This window comes from Sabethes cyaneus, chromosome 3 (genome assembly GCF_943734655.1).
Source record: "Sabethes cyaneus chromosome 3, idSabCyanKW18_F2, whole genome shotgun sequence".
In the NCBI taxonomy this organism is placed as follows: Eukaryota; Metazoa; Arthropoda; class Insecta; order Diptera; family Culicidae; genus Sabethes; species Sabethes cyaneus.
In genome coordinates this window covers 43,374,168-43,394,483 of record NC_071355.1, presented here as the reverse complement: position 1 = coordinate 43,394,483, position 20,316 = coordinate 43,374,168, and the positions used below count along the sequence as shown (strand labels likewise).

General features: G+C 39.3%; 1 protein-coding gene across 1 annotated transcript in view; it reads right to left on the bottom strand.

Annotated features, from left to right (window-relative positions):
- Nucleotides 1-4,278: 4,278 nt before the first annotated feature.
- The window catches only part of LOC128739513 (uncharacterized), a 47,952-nt gene continuing 31,914 nt past the window's right edge, over nt 4,279-20,316 (bottom strand). Inside the window, exons 2-5 of the mRNA XM_053835007.1 lie at nt 16,736-16,918; nt 16,486-16,678; nt 16,245-16,397; nt 4,279-4,900 (exon numbers count right to left, since the gene is read on the bottom strand). Of these exons, the coding sequence (XP_053690982.1) occupies nt 4,279-4,900; nt 16,245-16,397; nt 16,486-16,678; nt 16,736-16,918 (1,151 nt within the window). The remainder of the gene's footprint in view (nt 4,901-16,244; nt 16,398-16,485; nt 16,679-16,735; nt 16,919-20,316) is intronic.

Here is a 20,316-nt window from a genome sequence, read left to right as displayed (position 1 = left end):
CTGTCATGAACTGTACAGATCTGTGCATGTGGGGATAACTTACAGATTAGATCAAAATCACGGATTTTCCATCCATGGTTGTTGGAAAATACCTTCCTTCCTAGAACGATGGTGATTAACGATTCCAAAGTTAAATAACTTAAAGCATTTAATAGAAAGCGTATTCTACAGTGAATGAATTCGGTAGAAAGTTTCAGACTTTTAGTTAGTTTATTTAGAGTTATTAGTTAGTTTATTTAGATTTATAACATTTTTTTAAATATTAGATTGTTTACTCATAATCGCCTCCATCTTGGCTCTTTGCGTCTTCTGTCTTTCTTCGATCTTTCTGAGTTTCTCCTGTTCCCTTCTAATCTGCTTCGAATGCCTTTTCTCAATTTTCATTCTCTTTAAATTTTCTTGTTGCTGCTTCTCATTGGCTTCGGCTTGATACATCTTCATCCATTCGTCGCTAGCAGCTACTGCTGGAAACGCACGCCATTTACGGTGTCTCTTACCTATCTTCGGAGGTAAACTCGTACTAGTTTTTGTAACATTTGAAGGAGCAATGTCAGCCTGTTGAAGCTCAGATAACGATGATGTATTCCAATACGATTTTCTCTTCATCGTTTGCAAGGGCAGGCTGAATACCCTTTCGATTTCCAGCATATCTCGATTTCACCTTGTCCTCCAGCGTACTCTTTGGAATTGCATATTTATTAGCTGTTCCACGGATAGAAGCTCCTGTTCGTACTGCAGTTACTGCTTGGTTCAATATCTCCTCACGCATTGCTTTAGTAAAAAAGTTACTATCAATAGTTAAGCTGTCCAGATTTAAAAACATCTTGATATCTTGGTTGAAAATCCGCACAATGTAATTAATCATTAAAATACACTTTATTTCAGCATTTTAATGAATGATACTTTCTCAATTGATTAAAACTTACTATTTATATTAATTCTAAGCTTAAGAAACTGTTCTAATAGTGATAAAAAGTTCACAAAACCGCTAAAACTGAAAGCACTACTTCTTAATAATCCGAAACAACTCGAAGAAAAAAGACACTGTTTGACAGCAACGTTACGTTTTGATTTATTTTAATTATGTAGCGCAGCCTACTTAACTTCCGCTTATATTTAAACGATCTTAGAGAAATTTGAAAAGCTCTCCACATAATTACACCTCATAAATAGCATAAATTTCTATAGTAATTAAGATAAATTGGTGAAGGTGTCCGGATATTTGTACCGTCCGGATTTTGATGCAGCATGGTATTAACATTCATTCGAAAATAATTGAATATTCTCAATCTGCAGTGTCAGCAAACCCTGTATATGCTGCAAGTAGCATGTATACATGACGAATCGTATTCTTACATGTATGGAAACATGCTACTATCACTACAAAGAGACTTACATAGTCCTGCGTCATTTATGCGGTCGTGTCTTGTGCATAACCCCTCTGATTTTTTATGACAATTAAACCTAGGCCAATTTGATGTCTGTGTTGAGGAAGTGGACTACTCGCTTGTAATATAATTCTATATGTAAGCGCACGTTGCGATTTCAGTGGAAGAAATGTCAAAAGAGAATGTTTTGTATTATGGCAAGGGTGCTACAGAAAATGAAAATGTAATGAAAACAATCCTGTATTTCTGTAAGGCCGTTGTTTTGTTCTTGATTTTTTTTTTAAATAACCTACCGCTGGGGACTCGGAATTCGCTACACTTCAGGAGGATCTGCCGCAGGGTGAAGATTTGGTCCGTCCGACCCTCCATGAAGCCTGGTAGCTTTCCTCAAATCTATTGGTTATTGGAGATAGTCTTTGGAAGATGACTTGGGACAGCACTTTGAAGGCGCCTTTCAGGATAGTAATCGCTTGGTATTTCTCACAATCCCGAATCTTGACTATCAGTTGATTCAGACCGCCGGCCAATTTGTCAGGGCCCGTTTTAATAAGTTCCGTTTCAATGCTATCCTTTCCCGCTGCTTTGTTGTTCTTCAGCCGCTGGATGGCTTCTTTAACTTCCCTTATCGATGGAGGTGGCATAGCTTCGGTGCTTGCTACACCAACGTGGTCACTTCCTCCGCTCCGCATGGTCGTCAGTGAAGATACCTCCATCTTTATCTCCTACACATTTCGGCCCGCGGCCGAAATCTATAGACACGAATGTATCAAAGATTCGTTGAATCTTTGATAGAACTTCCATGTGTCGTGAAAGCAGTACAGCTGCTCGAATTATTCGCACTCCTTCTCCTCTTGGTGGCGCTTCTTCTCCTTGAAGAGTCGGGTTTGCTGTCTCCGTTTCTATTTGTATCGCTCCACATTCTGACGGATGGCTCTACGCAGCACTTGCATCCGCACTGCGTTCTTCTCAGCCAATATCTGCTGGCATTCTACGTCAAACCATTCGTTACGTCGAATCGGTGCCACAGGGCCTAGGACATTTTCCGCTACGCTGTTAATGGCTATTTTTACGGTATTCCAACAGTCCTTAAGAGGGGCTTCATCCAGCTCACCCTCTTCCGGCAGCGCGGTTTCGAGAGATAACGCGTACTTTTCGGTGATATCCGGTCGCTTCAGTTGCGCTAGATTATACCGTGGTGGGCGCCGGAACCGTATGTTGTTCACAACAGACAGTTCACTAGGTCCAAGTCAACGATAGCGCTTCGATAGGGTTTGACGTCGATAATGTCTGAGAAGTGCCGAAAGTCGTTCTTAACGTGGTCGATCTGTAATTCTGTCTGATTTGGTGAACTCAAGGGGGTATTTGTAAAGGAGGCTGTGCTGGAAGAAGGTACTACGCACGGCCCTGTTACAAAACATTGCAAAAGTGAATGATTTCTCTACGGGGTATGTATGAGAGTTAACGAATTTCAATATAACAAACAAGAATAATTTGAAGACTGTACTAACAATGTATATAATCTATAACGGACCAGGCATAATATGATATATTGAATTGTTCTTTTTATGCAGGGGTAGAGAGAATGTGGTATCCTGGTATTTATAGCATATTAGAGGATTTGCCTGGAGAGATAAAGTGTCGGAGTCTTCCAGCGTAAAAGGGATAAGTAGTAAAAGGGATTATTTTTGTCAAAAAATTATTGGACATTTCCTTTTCTATTTCGATCCACAGTGAGGCAGTGTACCCTTGGATAGTTAAAAATCAAGTACAGCTTTTATTTTTTCTGTGTTTTCATAAAACTGTCATTACATATTCCGGTTCTATTTAAGTATCACTGTTCTGATAAGTTTCGCCGTCTTTTTTTGCTTCTTTCACTTTATGTTATTCTCTACAAACTAAGCTTCAATACAGTCTAAACCTCTTGGAAACTGTTCCATTCTTCAGTTTTTTTTTTTTTGCTTTTAGTTTTTTTGTTGCTTTTTTACTTTTGTCACTTTCGTGAATAATAACTTCTTACGCTTTCTGCAGTTAAATTAAGTAGTCCGCTTAAACAATTAGGCTCCCCTCTCACGATATTGTCTCTTAAATTAGTTCCACTTATCTACGCTAACGTGTTTTTGATTTTTGTTCGTGCAAGTTTGTCCGTGCAGATAATGATTATTATTTTTCCCGGGGTGATTTTGACACGGTTAATGAAAGAACTGTCACCATCGAATTGATTCTTTTGCTTTCTCTCTCCAATTAATTTCTAGCTCACAAAGTGTTGGGGTGATTTTACGCTTGTTAATTATGTTATGATTTGACGGTGATGGGATGGGGGTGGCGTTGTTTTCAATGATAATAATGAACCGATTGTGGAGCTGGATGATGACTGAAAAAAGGACAATGAGAGTGAATTTGCTGGGCTGCAAATGATTGATGAGTGCTTGTGTGCTTTTTAATGAGTTTTCCATTAGATGTGACTGATGTGGTTACTGCTGTGCGGTTCGGGCATGAAAATGACGCGACGCGGTGTGAATCTGCGCGGGGTGTTTTCGGGAAGTTCACCAGAGGTTAGGGTTTTGTGCTCGTCCGCTAGGTGGGAGCACTCGACGACGACGACGACGACGACGACGGCTGACGCAACGGCGAGTGACGCAAGACTTTGTCAATGCGGATGAATTCAAAAAACCGGCTTGCTGGTGTAGTCCCTCGGAAAACGCCTCCTACATGGCAGTGGACGATGATGATGTTGATGATGATGTTGGTGATGGTGATGTTGATGATGGTGATTACAATGAAGATGATGAGTTTGCAAAGGCTTACTAAGATTAGATGAACTGTAAAAACGTTCGGATTGTGTGGTGAGCGATGGAGGAATGTGGTGATTCTACGATTCTAAACTCGAAACTTAAATCTTAGCTGATCGACTTTCACCGTGAGTAATGGTTTCGCCGAGGACGTGCATCGTGTTCGAATAGGAAGAATCGATCTGAGGAATAACCTTCTCGGCGGGGCGGATGTTTTTGATCAGATCGGATAACGAAAGGAAACTCTGGCGTCCGTTGTCGACGTCTCGATCGGATGCGTGCGACATTTCTTCGATTTCCCGTGTGATCTGTTTGAGTTTCTGTTCCACAGGGATGTCGTGCTGTTTCATGGTTTGCTCCTCCGATTGATGCTGTTCTTGTTGGTGATGCTCTTCGATGCCGGCCGAGTCGGTGTCGTCCTGCTGGGAACGTCCCTCGGAATCATCCTCATCCTCCAGCTCGTGTTCTTCGTCATCATGCTCTTCCTCTTCGTCGAGAATGGCTTCTTCGTCGCTACGCGATTCGAGGCTGCCATCGGATTCTGAATCGGCAGGCAGGGGATTTCCGCTTAGCAAGGCTGCCAGAGGTGATGTTTGCTCCACCGGCAGGGTTGCCGGAGTGGTTGACGAGTGAATTACCGGAGCTGGAGTAGTTTGAATTCGGACTGTCGAATGACTCTGGGAGAATGCAGCCGAAGTGGTCGAAGTACTTGCAATTGGACGGCTGCAATTCCACAAGGAAAATTAAACATAAATCGATTAGTTCATCGCAAAACGCACTTCATCAACTACATAGAACATCAAAATCAAAGTATACAAGAGAAGGAAAAGCGACACCTACAAGCCGAGAGAACAACTACGATTTCTGTGTACCAGTTTTTTTGTTTAATAACGGTCGGAACCATCTATCAGTGTTCGTTCTACAAATTAATTATCGCAAGACGGACCGAGCACTGGGGAAGCTTCCGTTTTCTGGCGACCAATTAGACACTCGCACAACTGCTCGCCGCGGAAGGGCCATTCAGAAACTTCCCTCATGTTCGCCACCGTTCGGCGCTGTTAGGATCCCTGCCGCTATCGCTAGAGTATAATGCTGTTGGATTTATTTGTTTATCTGTGTAATGAACTAACTCCAACCCCACCAACCAATGTTAGCTAATATAATTGAATTTGTGGTTTCTGGATTTGGGTTAGTGAATTTTACTTCCTCCCCCCGGGGGTTAGAGCAGCGGTGGTAAGCAAAGATTGTGCAATGAAAATGTGTGTGTGAGTATGTGTAGGTGTCTTTGTGTGGAAGGTGAATAATGTGTACATTTCAGCTGAAATAGTAATCCTCTCGGGAAGGATTCTGCCGTGAGTTCGCAATCCGACAGTCAGAGGACGGGTGGAAAGTGTCGGCTGTCATGTTTCTGCAGGGAGAAATACACTGCCGTGTCATACGGAATGGAAGCAACTTGGTGAAAATTAATATCTATGTAGGATATACTTCCAGGCAGCACAGCGGCTGGATTCGAGGCTATAAAAGAGTAGGTGGTTAGCAAGGATGAGTATTAAATTGCTGTTGCCGTGCGAATTATGCCGGATTTATGCGATAACGGTGAAGCTATTTTCGCTTCAACTACCTCAGACGACGGTTTTACTACGGGACGCGCTGCCTGAAACATACGTGTAATGAAAGGCTGCAAACCGAGCTGCTTGGTACGGTTTTGTGAAAGCTTTGTTGTTTATTCACAGCCTTAAGGGAACGCATCAAACGAATAATTTAATGATTGTAAACTTACAACTCAATAGAAACTTTTAACGGTTAACTTATTTAAGTTTTTAAAGTCGAGAATTTTATTGGCAAAAACTAAACCCAATTAAATAAATAAAATCAATAATAAAACTGTCCATGAAAATGGAAACAATTTAATCACGTAAGTTTTCACGTTTGCTCAGCCAAGAGAAATTTATAGTCAGACAGTTAAACACTTAATCTTTTATTTCCTATACACATGCGGTTGGCTTCCTATATCCGATCTGGTAGGCGATAAAAATTACAGCCCATAACCAACGGCGGGTGTTGCAGAGCAAACAATTTGACGTAGGACGAGGGTAATATTTTCGGCTTCCGATAGTTTAGTAGCTTGCTAGCGACTGAATTGCTTTTGTTCTATGGGACAAATATTATGTCGCTAATAAATTCTGCCTATCTAACGATATGGCTTTCGTAACCAAGAAATACAGACTCAAACTCTGCCTAATAAATAAATATGAATTCAAATATTCGATTCAAACAGTGGCTTGTAAACAAAACGCTTCCTTAAACTGTAATCAATCTTTTGGCGCCATTCTCCACTGTTTCTATGAAAATTTTACAGCAATATTTAATATTTGTGCAACTCCCGGGCACCACCAGATGGCCACCAGATTCCACTCAGTTGCTTACTGGCCCGAAAAGACCAAAATCCTTCTCGCAGACGAATCTTTCTGATGGTGCTTTGGCTGCCGTTGAATTTCGTGACAATATCATTATCAGACAGCCCTGGGTTTGCCTTAATCGTTTTCAACGCCTTCAAATGCAGCTTCCGATTCAAGGTTCTAAGCTATAGTTCCACTACGACGCTTGCTATGGTCTTACCAATAGATTATGTTTGGCTCGCCGCTCACGGAAAAAAGGAGTATCAAATCACTGGAAAGAAAAACAAAATCTTTTTTGAACCTCTTCCTTGCCAATGACCGCCCCACAACCTTAGAGCCGAGGTAGTACCGATTCCGGATGTTTCAAAATGTCCAGATCGGCTTAAAATGCATCCAAATGTCCACTAAAGAGCACGCGTTGAAAAATCCTGTCTTTTGTTACCCCATTTGCCATATTTTCGAAGAGAATTCCAAATGACCACTTTTGAGTTCCGGTAGAACCGACAACGGATGTTCCGGAAGTGTGGGGCGTAAGCCAGCGCTCTACAGGATAGTGTAAAATTCATTATTAGTGACTACAAATAAAATTGATAACTTTTGCGCAGTCAATTAAGCAGATTTCTAGTTTTATTTCATCTGCTACTTTTGACGTCAAAAAAATCCCACCGTGATCTGGACTATCTCCGGGAAAATTGAATCAAAATTTACCAGCATATTTTTTTTATTAAAGGCCAATCTAATGTGGTTCTTTTAACAGTAGTTGCATAAAAATCGATTGAAAATCACTGGAGATAGAGCCAAAAGCGTAACTGAAAGTACCTTCATTTTTGATGCCGGGGACCTGAAGGTTAATAGGAAACTAATCAACGAGTTGGAACAAACATTTTTTTTAGTTTTGTAGGTAGAAGATTGGAAAAAAGACTTTCATACCTTTTAATCTTTGTAAAAGAAACATAACTAGAGAAAAAAGAAAAAGAAAAGATGATTGGAATAATAAAAGATGAGAAAATACGGGAGCAGGAGAAACGAAACGAGAAAAATGAGAAAATTGAGAGTAAAAATGAAAACCGAAGACAAAAGGGAACGGAAAAGAAAAAAAGAACGTGAGAGAAAAGAAAGAACGGAACAACTTATAAAATAAAATCTGAATTAATCCGCCTAGCGGCGTGACCTGGCCTTTTTACTGTAACAAAAAAATTCTTAATATCTCAGGATCATTTATAATTAAATTGACTATATTTTTAATTATCAGTTTTATTTAAAAAAATATAACAATGTTGATTTTCCCAGCGCTAGTCTCTTTTTATGGCATGAGGGATCCTATTTTCTGCACTAAATTTGTTTGAATTTTGTATAAATTCATATGGGACAATCAAGTTTTAATAGAATTTTCAAATCTAGACGCCACAATATATGCTTAACTTTTAGCTAAGCATGCTAAAACAGAACAGAATTTACTCGAATACCTGCGCTACTTGGCGAAAAACTTATGATATCTTGGTCTGCGGATCAACCTTGCTGAAAACAGTAGTTTTCTTTATTGCCAAAGTCACGAGATATACAGAGACCTATTAAATAGGGGTGGGGTCCTAATTTACCATAGAAAAAAATTCTGCCTTCTAAAACCCTCACATGCCAAATTTGGTTCCATTTGCTTGATTCTCAAGTTCTCAAGTTATAAGGAAATTTGTATATCATTTGTACGGGAGCCCCACTCTCTCAAACAGGGGAGGGGTCCTGATTCATAAAAAAAATTCTTGCTTCCAAAAACCCCCACATGTCAAATTTGTTTGCTCTGGTAAAAAGCTAAATTAGTCCACCAGCTTTGCCAATTTGAAAATAGTTCCATGAGCAGAAAAGTTAAAGTTTTACTGTCAGATCATCCTGATCGATTTGGTTTATAGCGACCATAATAAAGTATTCCATAGAATAATTTATAAACTTTCAGCAGTTTCCGTTGATTTGCAGCATATGCGCATTAAATTTTATCGTGCATATTGAATTGATGGGTAGCTAGATAAAACCAACGCGCCATCGAAATTTTACAATTTTCGAAAACTGGTTGTTTCAACAAATTAAATATATTCAGTTAGTTAGGTCAGGGTTATGAGGAGGGTTAAGGCAAGGGGGTCCCGAGGAGATATTAAAAAAGGTTTTGTTTCTCTTCCGTTATGGGGATTTTTAGAGAGCAACAGATGCATAATTGACAACGTGACTGAAGGGGCAGCTCACACGAAGGGAGTCAAAAGGGGGAGGGGGGGTTGATGGGGAACGTGAGTACAAATGTATGCTCCGCCATAACTCCGAACCGGCTGGACAGTTCTTTATCAAACTTGGCTCAACTGTTCCTTGACATCGAAGAATCGTTGCATGGGGATTGTCAAAAGGGGAGTGTTCCCTAACAAAGGGGGAGGTCCAAATGAGTAAAAGGTGTTGCATTTCTCGTGCATTTGGAACGATAGCAGTTGTACAATAAACAACGTCCAGCAGTGCCTGGACGACAGGAGGAGATTTCTGAAAGGGGAAAATGTGGTGTCCATTGACAAGGTGAGGTTCAAAAACCTAAAAAATGCTTTGTCTCGCTTTATGGGGATTATCAAAAAGAAGACAGATGTACAAGTGGCGGGGGGACAACAGGAGGGGGAGCTGACAAAGAATAGACACATTCAAATAAAGAGAAACAGTTTTGATTCTTCCAATATGAGAATTTTCGTTACAATCTATACCTATAAAAATGGATTTCTGTCTGTCTGGCTGTCTGTCGGCATGTTCCTTATAGAATCGAAAGCTACTGAGCCAATTGGCGTGGAAATTTACATGTAGAGGTTTTTGGGGCCAGGGAAGGTTCTTATGATGGTTAGAGACCCCTCCCCCCACTAAGAGGGGGCTCCCATACAAATGAAACACAAATTTCTGCATAATTCGAGAGCTAATCAAGCAATTGGAACCAAATTTGGCATGTGGGTATTTTTGTAGGCAAATTTTTTTTCTATGGTAAATTGAAACCCCTCCCCTCTTTAGGAGGGGAATTATGACCCTTCATCCCCCTTCAATAGTGGGGGGACTCCTATGCAAATGAAATACAAATATCCTCATAACTAGAGAACTAATCAAGCAAATGGAACCAAATTTGGCATGTGGGGGTTTTTGGAGGCAAGAATTTTTTTATGATGGTTTGATACCCCTCACCAGGGCTGTCATTCGCTCACACTATGCGCCCAATGTTCCAATATTATGCCTTGTCGCACAGAGCGATTCGGCAACACACCTCTACAGCTAATATGCACACAGCGTACGAGCGAAAGCGGAGTGGGAGCGAACCACAGCACTCGGTGAAAATCGCCCAGTGAGTGATCATCCAAACAGCACTTGGTGCTGCCCTTTGCCACACTCCGTGCGGAATTAACGCAAAAAAATTGTTTTGTATTTACAAATTTTCTGCCCTTTTAAAAGTGAAAATACACGCTGCACTGAACAACTAATACGGTCTATGTTAAGTTAGTACGGATCAGGCGACGCAACAGTAAAAATGTTTTTTTCAATCACACCACTTCAACTGACCCAGCGCAGGGTGTACAATCCAGCCGCGCAGAGTGCGGCTCTTGGTGTGGTAACGCACGCTGCAAATTTATCACTCTGCGTTTGCGACTGCCTTTTCCTGGTGCGCGTAAAACACGAAAGAGCGTGTTTAGCAAAAGAGACACTGAAGGGAATTCTTGTGCGAACAAGAATTCACCTCTATCTAGGTTTATTTATTTTCCTAGATCTACTGACCTCTATTACTTTCCTTCAGTTGGGTCACCCCTGCGAAATGGTACTTTCTACGAAAAGATTTTCAATGAAATGGTACATCCCAGGTAAGGTATTTCGCGAAATGGTATTCCACGAAAGTTTATATTCCGCAAAATGGTATTCGGCGAAATGGTTTGTAATGATGGCGAATATTTAAATGCTATCCGCTTTATTTTATCAGGGTAAGCAATGGGGGAGTTGTTTTCTATTTTACTATGAGAAAAATTTCTATATTAAAACACCCATGAACTCCTCAGAAACTTGCAAAACAAGAGATTGTGGTAAAGGTCATCCGAGATTCAAGATTTATGTACAACACAGTTTAATTTGTGGCAATGCGAAGTTTGTCGGGTCAGCTAGTAACAGATACACAAGAGGCTGAGAGTCAAAGGGGCCCGAGTAAGCTCGGGCCATAAGCTAGTAGCTGTATAAAATTAACAGTTTTATTGCAGTTTCACAAGCAACCGTAATAAGATCAATTTTGATTGGTGCACCGTATTGTACTGCTACGTCACACGTATGGTAAGTTTATAGGTGACGTCCGGTAGCCAACTAGTTTTATCGTGGTAATAACTACAATAAATTTGTTTTATTAACATTTTTATTTTTAAAGCTAGCTGTTTAAAGTGTGGTTTGACTCGTATCTTTTTGGTATTGCGTAATACCGTAATAGGTAGTGGTAGAGGTAGTGATTAATATCGCAATGAAACCTTTGTAAAATACAAGTAAAACCAAGTAACTTTAAATTTGTTACTTGGGAAGAAAGGGAAAACGAAACAGAAAACAGGTAAAAAATAATAGCTAGAGACAAAAAAGCAACACGATATAGGAAACCATAAAAACGGGAAAAGAGATCAAACTGAATATAAAAGGAAAAAGAAGGGAGGAAAAATGGGACAGAAAAAAAAATTAAAAACAGTATTTTTTCCAAAGAGTCAAAGAAAAGGGTAAAAAGAGAAAAAACAGAAGATACTAAAGAAAAACCATAAAGCAAAAGAAAAAATGGAAGCCAAAAATATAACAAACGTTACAGAAAAGAAGGAAACACGGGGCATCCAAAAGAGAAAACGGGAAGGAAAGGGGATAAAAAGAGTTAGAACAGACACTGAGGAAGCCTGCAAGTCATAGGCGATATACGTATCTGTCGTGAATAAAATATACATAGTAGAATTAAATTGGATAAGTTTTATTTTTTATTAATTTAAGGATTCGTATTTTACTAAGACGCTGCAAAAACTTCAGAGTTAGAATAGACAAAAACTGAAAACGAAAAAAAGGGGAAGTGAAAAGAGCGAAAATAGAAAAGAAAACAAAAAAAATAACGAGTGAAAGCCAAGAGGTAAAACAGGATTGAAAATAAAAAAAAATTGGGATAGAAAACGAAGAAAAATGAAACAACGAAACGAGAAATATGGGACAGAAAAGGGAAAAACGAAAGATAAATAGAAAAATGAAAGGAAAAGGAAGAAAAGTGATAGCAGACCCAAAATAATAGTGCCCTACCTTTCTATAAAATTTAATGTCAACAATAATAGCTTGAGTTATAACCAGGAAGTCCAATTTTAAGTCGAATTATAAGTTCAATTTCAAGTCTAAATTCAAGTCTAGCTTCAAGTAAAATATCAAGCTCATTTTAAGCAAAGTCAAATCCAATTGCATAGCCCAATACAAGTCCCATTTTATTTTTAACTTCGTCCAATTGATTTATTTATTATTTATTTCCTCTTTAATGGGGCTTTCAACCGGCAGACCGCCGGCGGCAGTTGGTTCGTCCGAAACTTCGTCCAAATTGAAATCTAAATTCAAGTCCCAATCCCAGTTCAATTTGAAGTAAAGCTTCAAGTCTCAACTGATACAAATTTAAGCTCAATGTCATTTCAAATTGCATGCCAATTTGAAGTAGAATTTCACATCCAATTGCAATTTCTATTTCAATTCTAGCTTCAAGTAAAATTTCAAAATCTATTTTAAGTCTCATTTCTACTTAAATTTCAAGTTCAAGTAAGAGTTCAATTTGAGGTAAAACTTAAAGTCTAAATTGGTCCAAAATTATGTCCAATTACATGCTGACTTCAAGTTAGTAAGTATAATTTGAAGTAAGTTTAATTTAAGTCCTATTTCAGTGGAATTCAAATCTAGTTAGAGTTCAACTTCAAGTCCAATTTCACGTCTAATTTAAATCCTATTTAGTGTTCGACATCGGGACGAAAATTGAGGTCCGGGTTCCGGTCCGGTAAAAATCGACACGAATTTTCTTATTCCGACTTTATTCCGGTCCGATTTGGCTCTGTTCCGGTTCCGGAATCTGAACAGAGCCAAATCGGACCGGATTAATAATCTTTATAGTCGGAATAACGAAGTTCGTGCCGCCTTTAAACCGGACCGGAACCCGGACTTCAATTTTCGTTCCGATGTCGAACACTAATCCTATTTAAGTCTTATTCCAAGTCCAATTTCACGTCTAATGTCCAAGTCTAATTTCAATACGAATTTGTAGTCCAAATTCAAGTTCAAAGTCCAATTTACAGTTTAATTTGAGGTTAGGCTTCAAGCCTAAAATAGCTAAGATTTAACCGAATTTCAATCCAATTTAAGGCCGTAATTCAAGAAAAGTCCACGCTCAAGTCCGAACCCAAGCTCAAATTTAAACCTGGAAATTAAAAAAAAGAGGTTTCGTATTCTACTAAGACGCTCTCAAAAACTTCAATCTTCACTCAAATTTAAGTCCAAATTCTAATCTAATGGGAAGGGGCCATTCATAAAGTACGTCACGCTTATAGGGGGGAGAGGGTCGACAAAATCGTGAAGATTTGTGATGTAGGGAGGAGGGGGAGTATATAGTTGTGTGACGTCACAAGAAAAAATTTTCGAGTTGAAAATTCATTCGGGTAATTATAATTAAGCTTTCATTTTAACATACAACTATTGAAGGTAATTTTTGTTATTTGACGAAATGATTAAAGTGAATTGAATTTAGGATATGTTGCTGCTTCATTGTAATTGCATATTCCCGTCCTATTCAAACAAATTATTAAAAATATCAGCATTTTTATGACACACAATGCAAAACTAGTTTTCCCTAATATTTTAGTTTGTTGTCTATCATACGCGATCAATCAAAGTGAGCTGAGATCTATTTAAATGCTTTTTATCATTAAAGAAGTCCTACCAGCCAAATTTCCTACGTTTGTTCGTGCGACGAAGAAGAGAATGTCGACTAATCGTTTTAATTTCCGTCATTCATAAATGAAAATCACGCAAGACATTGTCGTTATTCTACAGCCAGGAAAACTTGCCTGACCTGCAGAAATTTTGCAGAATAACATTTGTCATGCCGTCCTACACAAATACATGCGCGATAGCTTCGTAAACATTGTTGTGATTTTTAGTGCGGACGATAAAAAATTTTGATGGACGGATTTTAAAACGGTACGACGAATTTAAGAAATAAAGTCAGTTGCGTAATTTCAATAATATGCTTTAATAATCGCTTTTCAGTGATTTCAAAGTACACGGATCGGAAGGCAAGTGTGTTTTAGTCAAATCAGCACAAGCACTTTTGGAGTATTCATTAAATCCATCCAACAAATGATGAAAATTAGAATGGCTTTACTTACTACGACGGGAATTAGAAATAAACCCTATAACTTGAAATAAAAAGATTGAAATGTATATTTAGCTTTTTCGTTGTGAAGGTTAGGGGGGGAAGGTTGACGTGACGTGAAGTACTTTTTCAGGGGGGGTCATTCAGGTGTGACAAACAGGGACAAACGGGAGAGGGGGGTTGATTTTGGGTGAAATTTGCTTGACGTACTAAATGGATGTCGCCGAAGTCCAATTTTAGGTCTAATTGCAAACTGGTTTCAAATCCTCCGGAGTGCCCTGGCTGCGCCACATGTGCCGCATATTCTACGAAATTAATTGTAAAAAATCCTCATGGTAGAACATGGAACTCCGGTGCGCCGGATCTGCCGGTCTCTTTGCAATAAGAAAAATAATTGCGCGAAAATAAATTCGCCATCCTACGATTATTTGATATTCTCAGGACAAAAATTGCTTCTGAAATGTCGGTACCCCATCTCTTAACAACTGGCCATACCAATAATGTGGCACCGTTTTCGGATAGAAACCATACGAGCGAGGGTGGCCGCGAAAGGATAGACGGCAAGTTGGCCGCGCTCCCCGTATCATTGCACGTCTCAATAGGTCAAGAAACAGTGCAAAGGCACATCCTCCTCCCGAAGTAATATTTGACTAATTTCCCCGGAAGAGCAAGGAATAACACGGAGGAGAAAAAATTTTTCGTCTTCGAAATTAATCGATCAGTGATATGTCATTCGGTCCTCCAGAGCGCCGATAAATTTTGCCTTTTTTTCGACATTTTTATGAATATTTTTTATGAACGCTTAGCGGCCACAAGGGGGACATATTTTATGATATAACGTAAGACGTAAGTCATTTTGATTATAAGCACTCTTGATTATGCTGTTTGATTTAAACTTCTAAAACTCGACTATGTAGGTACTTTCGAGAGGTTTCGAGAGGTTGAAATTGGGAGCGGATCGGAATTACGTGCGTTCACGGTGTCTGCCCAAACGTGGAGAAGGTTCAGTCATTTTGGGTCGTTTCAAACAACAATCGGGTCGATTTAGGAAGGAAATCCCTGCAGGGTTTGCTGTGTTGTCGTCCTACAATCACAGCTGCTTGTAAGAAGGAAAATAAATATTTGTATTTGATTGATTTATTTAGGTTTTTTTTTTCTTGAAATATTATCAGTAAAAAGTTTTTAAATTCATAAGGCAGTTCACGCAACGAGCAGGTATAGGACCTATTGAATTCATGTCTAGTGTATGGTACTTACTGCCGGTTGGAATTGATAGACTGACAAAATAATTACATTGAAACCTAGAGCTTTCGAGTTTCGATTGGCACTAGGTCTAAACATGTGCGACATGTGGGAGGATTCTGGATTTAATGGATTGAACAGCAATTGGGGGGGGGGGATGGTGGTGGTTGATGTCGGTTAGTAGTCAGTCTGCGTTACCAACAGCAGCGCCAGCACGTTGGCAGCAGTACAGCGGTAATGGCTTGTGAACGTGAGTGAGTGAGTAGGTGTTAATCCACGATGTTTTGAGACACGGTGGCGTTAGTTTATAATTGGAAATCAACTGTAAAAGCGTGTTGATGATGACGGTGGATGACGGTAATGAAATGATGCTTGAAGGTTTTTGAAGGATATGAAGGTGTGATGATAATGATGATGATGATGGTGAGGTGCACCGTTCCCGGGAAAAGAAGGAAAATTAATGCGACAACAAACAGATAAAAGATAACAGTAGCAATAACATATAGATGGTGGAAATGGCGTTAGCTCACCTATCGGTGGTGGTAGTTGATCATTGTTTTTTGCTAGCGGAAATATCTCTACAAGACTGCTGTTTATGTTTTTTCGAAATCGTACGAAATGTTTGCTTTTAGCGATTGCCTTTGCTCTCTATACATAGGATTTTATCGGTTTTTTATTTTCTCTGGGCTCATGCCGATTGGGATCCTGGGGCAAACGGCTATTGTTTGTTTAGATTTTGTTTTGTTTTGTGTTTTTTTAAATATCTTTCCAAACACTCGACGATCGGAGAGCGCTGGTTTCGTGTCTATGTTTGTTCAACTATTTTTTTTTGTCTCTTTGAGGAAAGATGAGTGGGTGGTTGGTACTGTGTGTGCTTTCGCTTCCACAGTGGGTGGATTATCAATTTCGCTGTTAGTGACGTGGTTGATTGTTTCGTAGGCTGATGCGATTGTGAGCATTTTTTGATTTCAAAAGTTGTTTTTTCTGTTTTGTTTTGTTTGTTTGAATGAATAATTGGAACTATATTTACCCCTGCGCCGATGAAACCGGGATACTACCGTAGTTGTAGTAGTAGCATCTGGTCTGCTCGCAGATGAAATCTTTCACCGCCAGACAGTCCTCGGGTTCCCACCGTAGCGAGGGGGCTTTCAGGTGAACGCAAGCTCGCTCGAGACCGCTGCTGCTGCAATGGGAAGGTAGAAGAGGAAAACAGGGGCAAGTTGGAGCGCGTTTGAATGACACTTCTGGCTGGCAAACGAGAGTGTACTTACCTGTCACGGGCGGTGCGCTGAGGCGAGGTGTTGCTATTGTGATCTAGTGGGTCCAAACCGGCGGCTGATGCATCCGTGGTTGTGGATTCGAAATAGTCGAAGGTCGCATTGAACGGCAAGCCAGTGCTCATCCAGAGGAACATTCCCGTGCCGAGCCGGTTGCCCGACGTCCAGAAGTTGTACTTGCTGTAACCTGCCAAAAAATATATGTCATTCGAATCTTACATCCCAGAAGGCAGCAATTACTTACCGGCATTGGCGAGGTATTGAGTCATCGATTCTACCTTTTCCTTCGTTTCAAATGATGCCAATTGGAGCCCCAGCGAGCGGCAGTACTGGTAGGCGAGGAAATAGTTCAGCTCCGGTGAGTAGGGATTCATCCGACTGACAAAGTACTGGACCCCATCAAGCTGGATTGTAGTAATGCGTTGTCCTGGTACGGGGAAAATCGAGAAAAATAAACAAGGTTTAGCTGTGCTGAACAAATGCCAAATATGTTTTGTCAGTTTTTATGAAAAAAAAAACAAAAAAAAAACAAATACTCCCAGTGAATCCCTGGGATTTTGTTGCTAGGCAGCCACGTTTTTGATGCCTACATGCAAGCATTTGCATTTGTCTGTATGTTGTGTTGGCACATGGGTATTATTTGCAAATCTTTGCAAATAAACCGGCATTTGATTTAAATCTCGGTTGGGTCATTTTATAGCTTCATTTTAAAAATTTATAGGCGAACTTTTGACGAATTAATACCATGCTGCATCAATATCCGGACACTTAAGCAGGTCATATTTTAATATGCTCCGTAAACAATATTTTCGCAACATTCTAGTAATTGCTTTGTACTATAATCAAATATAAAGCTTAAATTCGCAATAACACGTCAATGTTACAATGAAAACCCAATAAAAACATTAAAATAAGAGAAATAAACAGGCTTGTCTTGTTCATAAATCCGGACACCTGACATCTCAGTGAATCAATATCCGGACACTTTTGAATCATTTTCCGGACAGGCAAAACTTTTTCATATTTTGTCTAAGAAATGTATGCCTATAAGTAAACAACCTGTCACTTGTAGTATTAAATAATCATCTCTCTATACATTTTTTTTACTTTTAATGCCATTAACAGTACGATTTTAGTCAAGTACTACACTGACCCACGTACCTAACCAGAGAACGAAAGTGATTAAATACTTCTACATTAATTGCTTTGAAGTATTTTGCATTTCCAAATATTTTGACGATTCCATGGATCGAGACTCCTTCTCTTACCACACCTTCTGCCTGGTTCAGTGTGTCCTTTCGCATTTTCTAAGAAAAACAGTAGGTAGTTACCATCAATAATCAAACATGTCCGGATTTAAAAACATGGTTTTAATTCCGGACAGCGTAATTATTTATAACAATACACTTTATTTCGACACATTAATGAATGACACCGTCTCAATTATTGAAAACTAACCTTCTTTGTTGATACTAAGCCTAAAAAGTTGGTTTCTTTGTAATAATAAACTCCCAAAACCTTAAATCGCGAAAACACTGCTGTTTAGTAATCTAAAAAAACTCGCAGAAAAAAGACACTGTTCGACACCAACGTTACGTTTGGATTTATTTAAGTTATTTCGCGCAGCCTACTTAACCACTGACTATGTTTAAACGATCTTACGATATATTTGCAGAGTAATCCACGCCGCTACACCTCATAATTTGTACATATTATTACTTAATAAGGATAAATTAGTGAAGGTGTCCGGATATTGGTACTGTCCGGATTTTGATGCAGCATGGTATCCATCTAAATTCCAAATGTCAATCCACAAACCATGTTAATTCAGTTGGTGACGTAAAAATCATTTGGAATCCTATGGGTAATAGCTCCGTCCTAATGAACCATCAATAGTCGTCATTTAAATGAATTTCTAAGTAGAAACAATAAAAAAAAGCTCGAACCGAGATTGTGAGCAAAGCAAATTTAAGTATCTATACTCAATACTCGTATTTACTGTCCATTCATTTCAACAATGATGCTTTCCGGTAAGTTAATTACGTCCAGTCTATCAGAACAGAGTAAATCGTCGTCGTTAACGTGATTCCTTGGTAATGAGGGAACAAATGAGCTCAAGGGCGAGAATAAAATGGAAAAACCTTGATTGAAGATGAAAATAGGAGATGGAAACTTGTCCTATAGGACAACCGCACCAGATCTTTTTCCGAACCAAACAACGAATGGAAAATAAATAATCTAATTTGAAACGACCAAATTTACGAACGCGAATTTCAGCCTTCTTATAATGTCCTGCTAACAATAAATCTTTTCCCGAGAAGAATCTTTCGTGACTAAATAATGATGCTGCTCGAGCAGTGTACTTAAACTTTTCAACGGACAACGTTGTTAAATGCGTCAAAGCAATTGCCCGGATTTTTGATTCCCCACCCTCCTCCCTTCCTTGGGGGGGGGGGGGGGGGTTATTTCGCGTCCCGTCCCGTTGTTGTATGACCACGAAAAGATGGATGCGATGCTCTTCAGCTAGAGCTAAATAACGGAGCTAATTGTACCGTTCAACTGCAGCAGCAGCAGCAGGCAGCAGCTTCGTACGCCGCCGTCGTCGAGCCAAGTTTTGCACATCAATCAAGAAAGAAAGAAAAGAATTTCATTTCGCTGGAAATGATGAAAAGGCCCTCCGGAAAGGAGGCGAACACATCTGCTGCGCGCCGAAAATTCAAGGCGGTTTTCACTGATGATGATACTTTCATAAGGCAATTTGCATTTTGTTCATTTGTTTTCTGTGTTGCGTGATGATGAGGATGTGGGACAAGCGAAGTTCAAAGTGAGAACCCGAAGCGACACTCCTAGAGCGCTGACTGACTGACTGACTGGTTTTGTTTAAAGATAGGAAATCAAAACCGAGAAATTGGAATGATACATCGGCGATGATGCTAATTGAGATATTAATGGTGTGTTATGGTATTACCTTGGGAACAGATATAATACGGCGAACAACCGAATCGAACTCTCAAAAATATCTAACCAAGACGATAGACTTTATTTATAGCCTTTAGCTATTCCATATAGACACACAATTTTCATGTGAAGAAAAGCCCCAAGCATTATTAATGGAGTGGAACTAACTATATCGTAAAATAAGAACAATAACTTTATTTCCTGTTGAGAAATTGAGTAGCATAGCCATATAATGCAATAACCTTCTACCATACAGAAAGCTTTGACTCGACCCCAGATTCGAGGCGATAAATTAGTATTATTTATTGATTTATACGCCAAAACAGCCTGCATGCTCTTGCAGGAGAAAACACGAACTTGTGGTTCGAGTTTCCTCTGTAAAAGTTTGGTGCCTCTTTGAATCTGAGGTCACGATGAGAGCCTCTACAAAACTCTCCTAAAATGATTATTCTTTTACTCGTTCTCGTTTCTAGTTTTCTTTAAATGATTGAACATTTAAAAAAACATTTGTTATACAGTTTTACCGGATAGATTGTGGTATTACACCATGCGCCTCCATTGCATTAATTACATTATCGAAACTAAATTTCTTTAAAAATCTATATCTTAAAACCAATAATAATATGTAAAACTTTGGTGTACGCCGCTTTTCGAAGGCAATACAAAAACAAACAAATAATGGAAAAAGAGTCGCTCAACCCTCATGAACTTAAACTTTAGTTTAATTGCATGCAGCGAACCAGCAATCTTGAGTTTCTTGTATCTTCAGTTTTCTAACTTGCATTGTCTATTTTCCAGTTTCGGTTTTGGAATTTAGATTTTCGCTTTTCAGCGTTGAATCGATACGATTTTCGATTTTTTATTTCG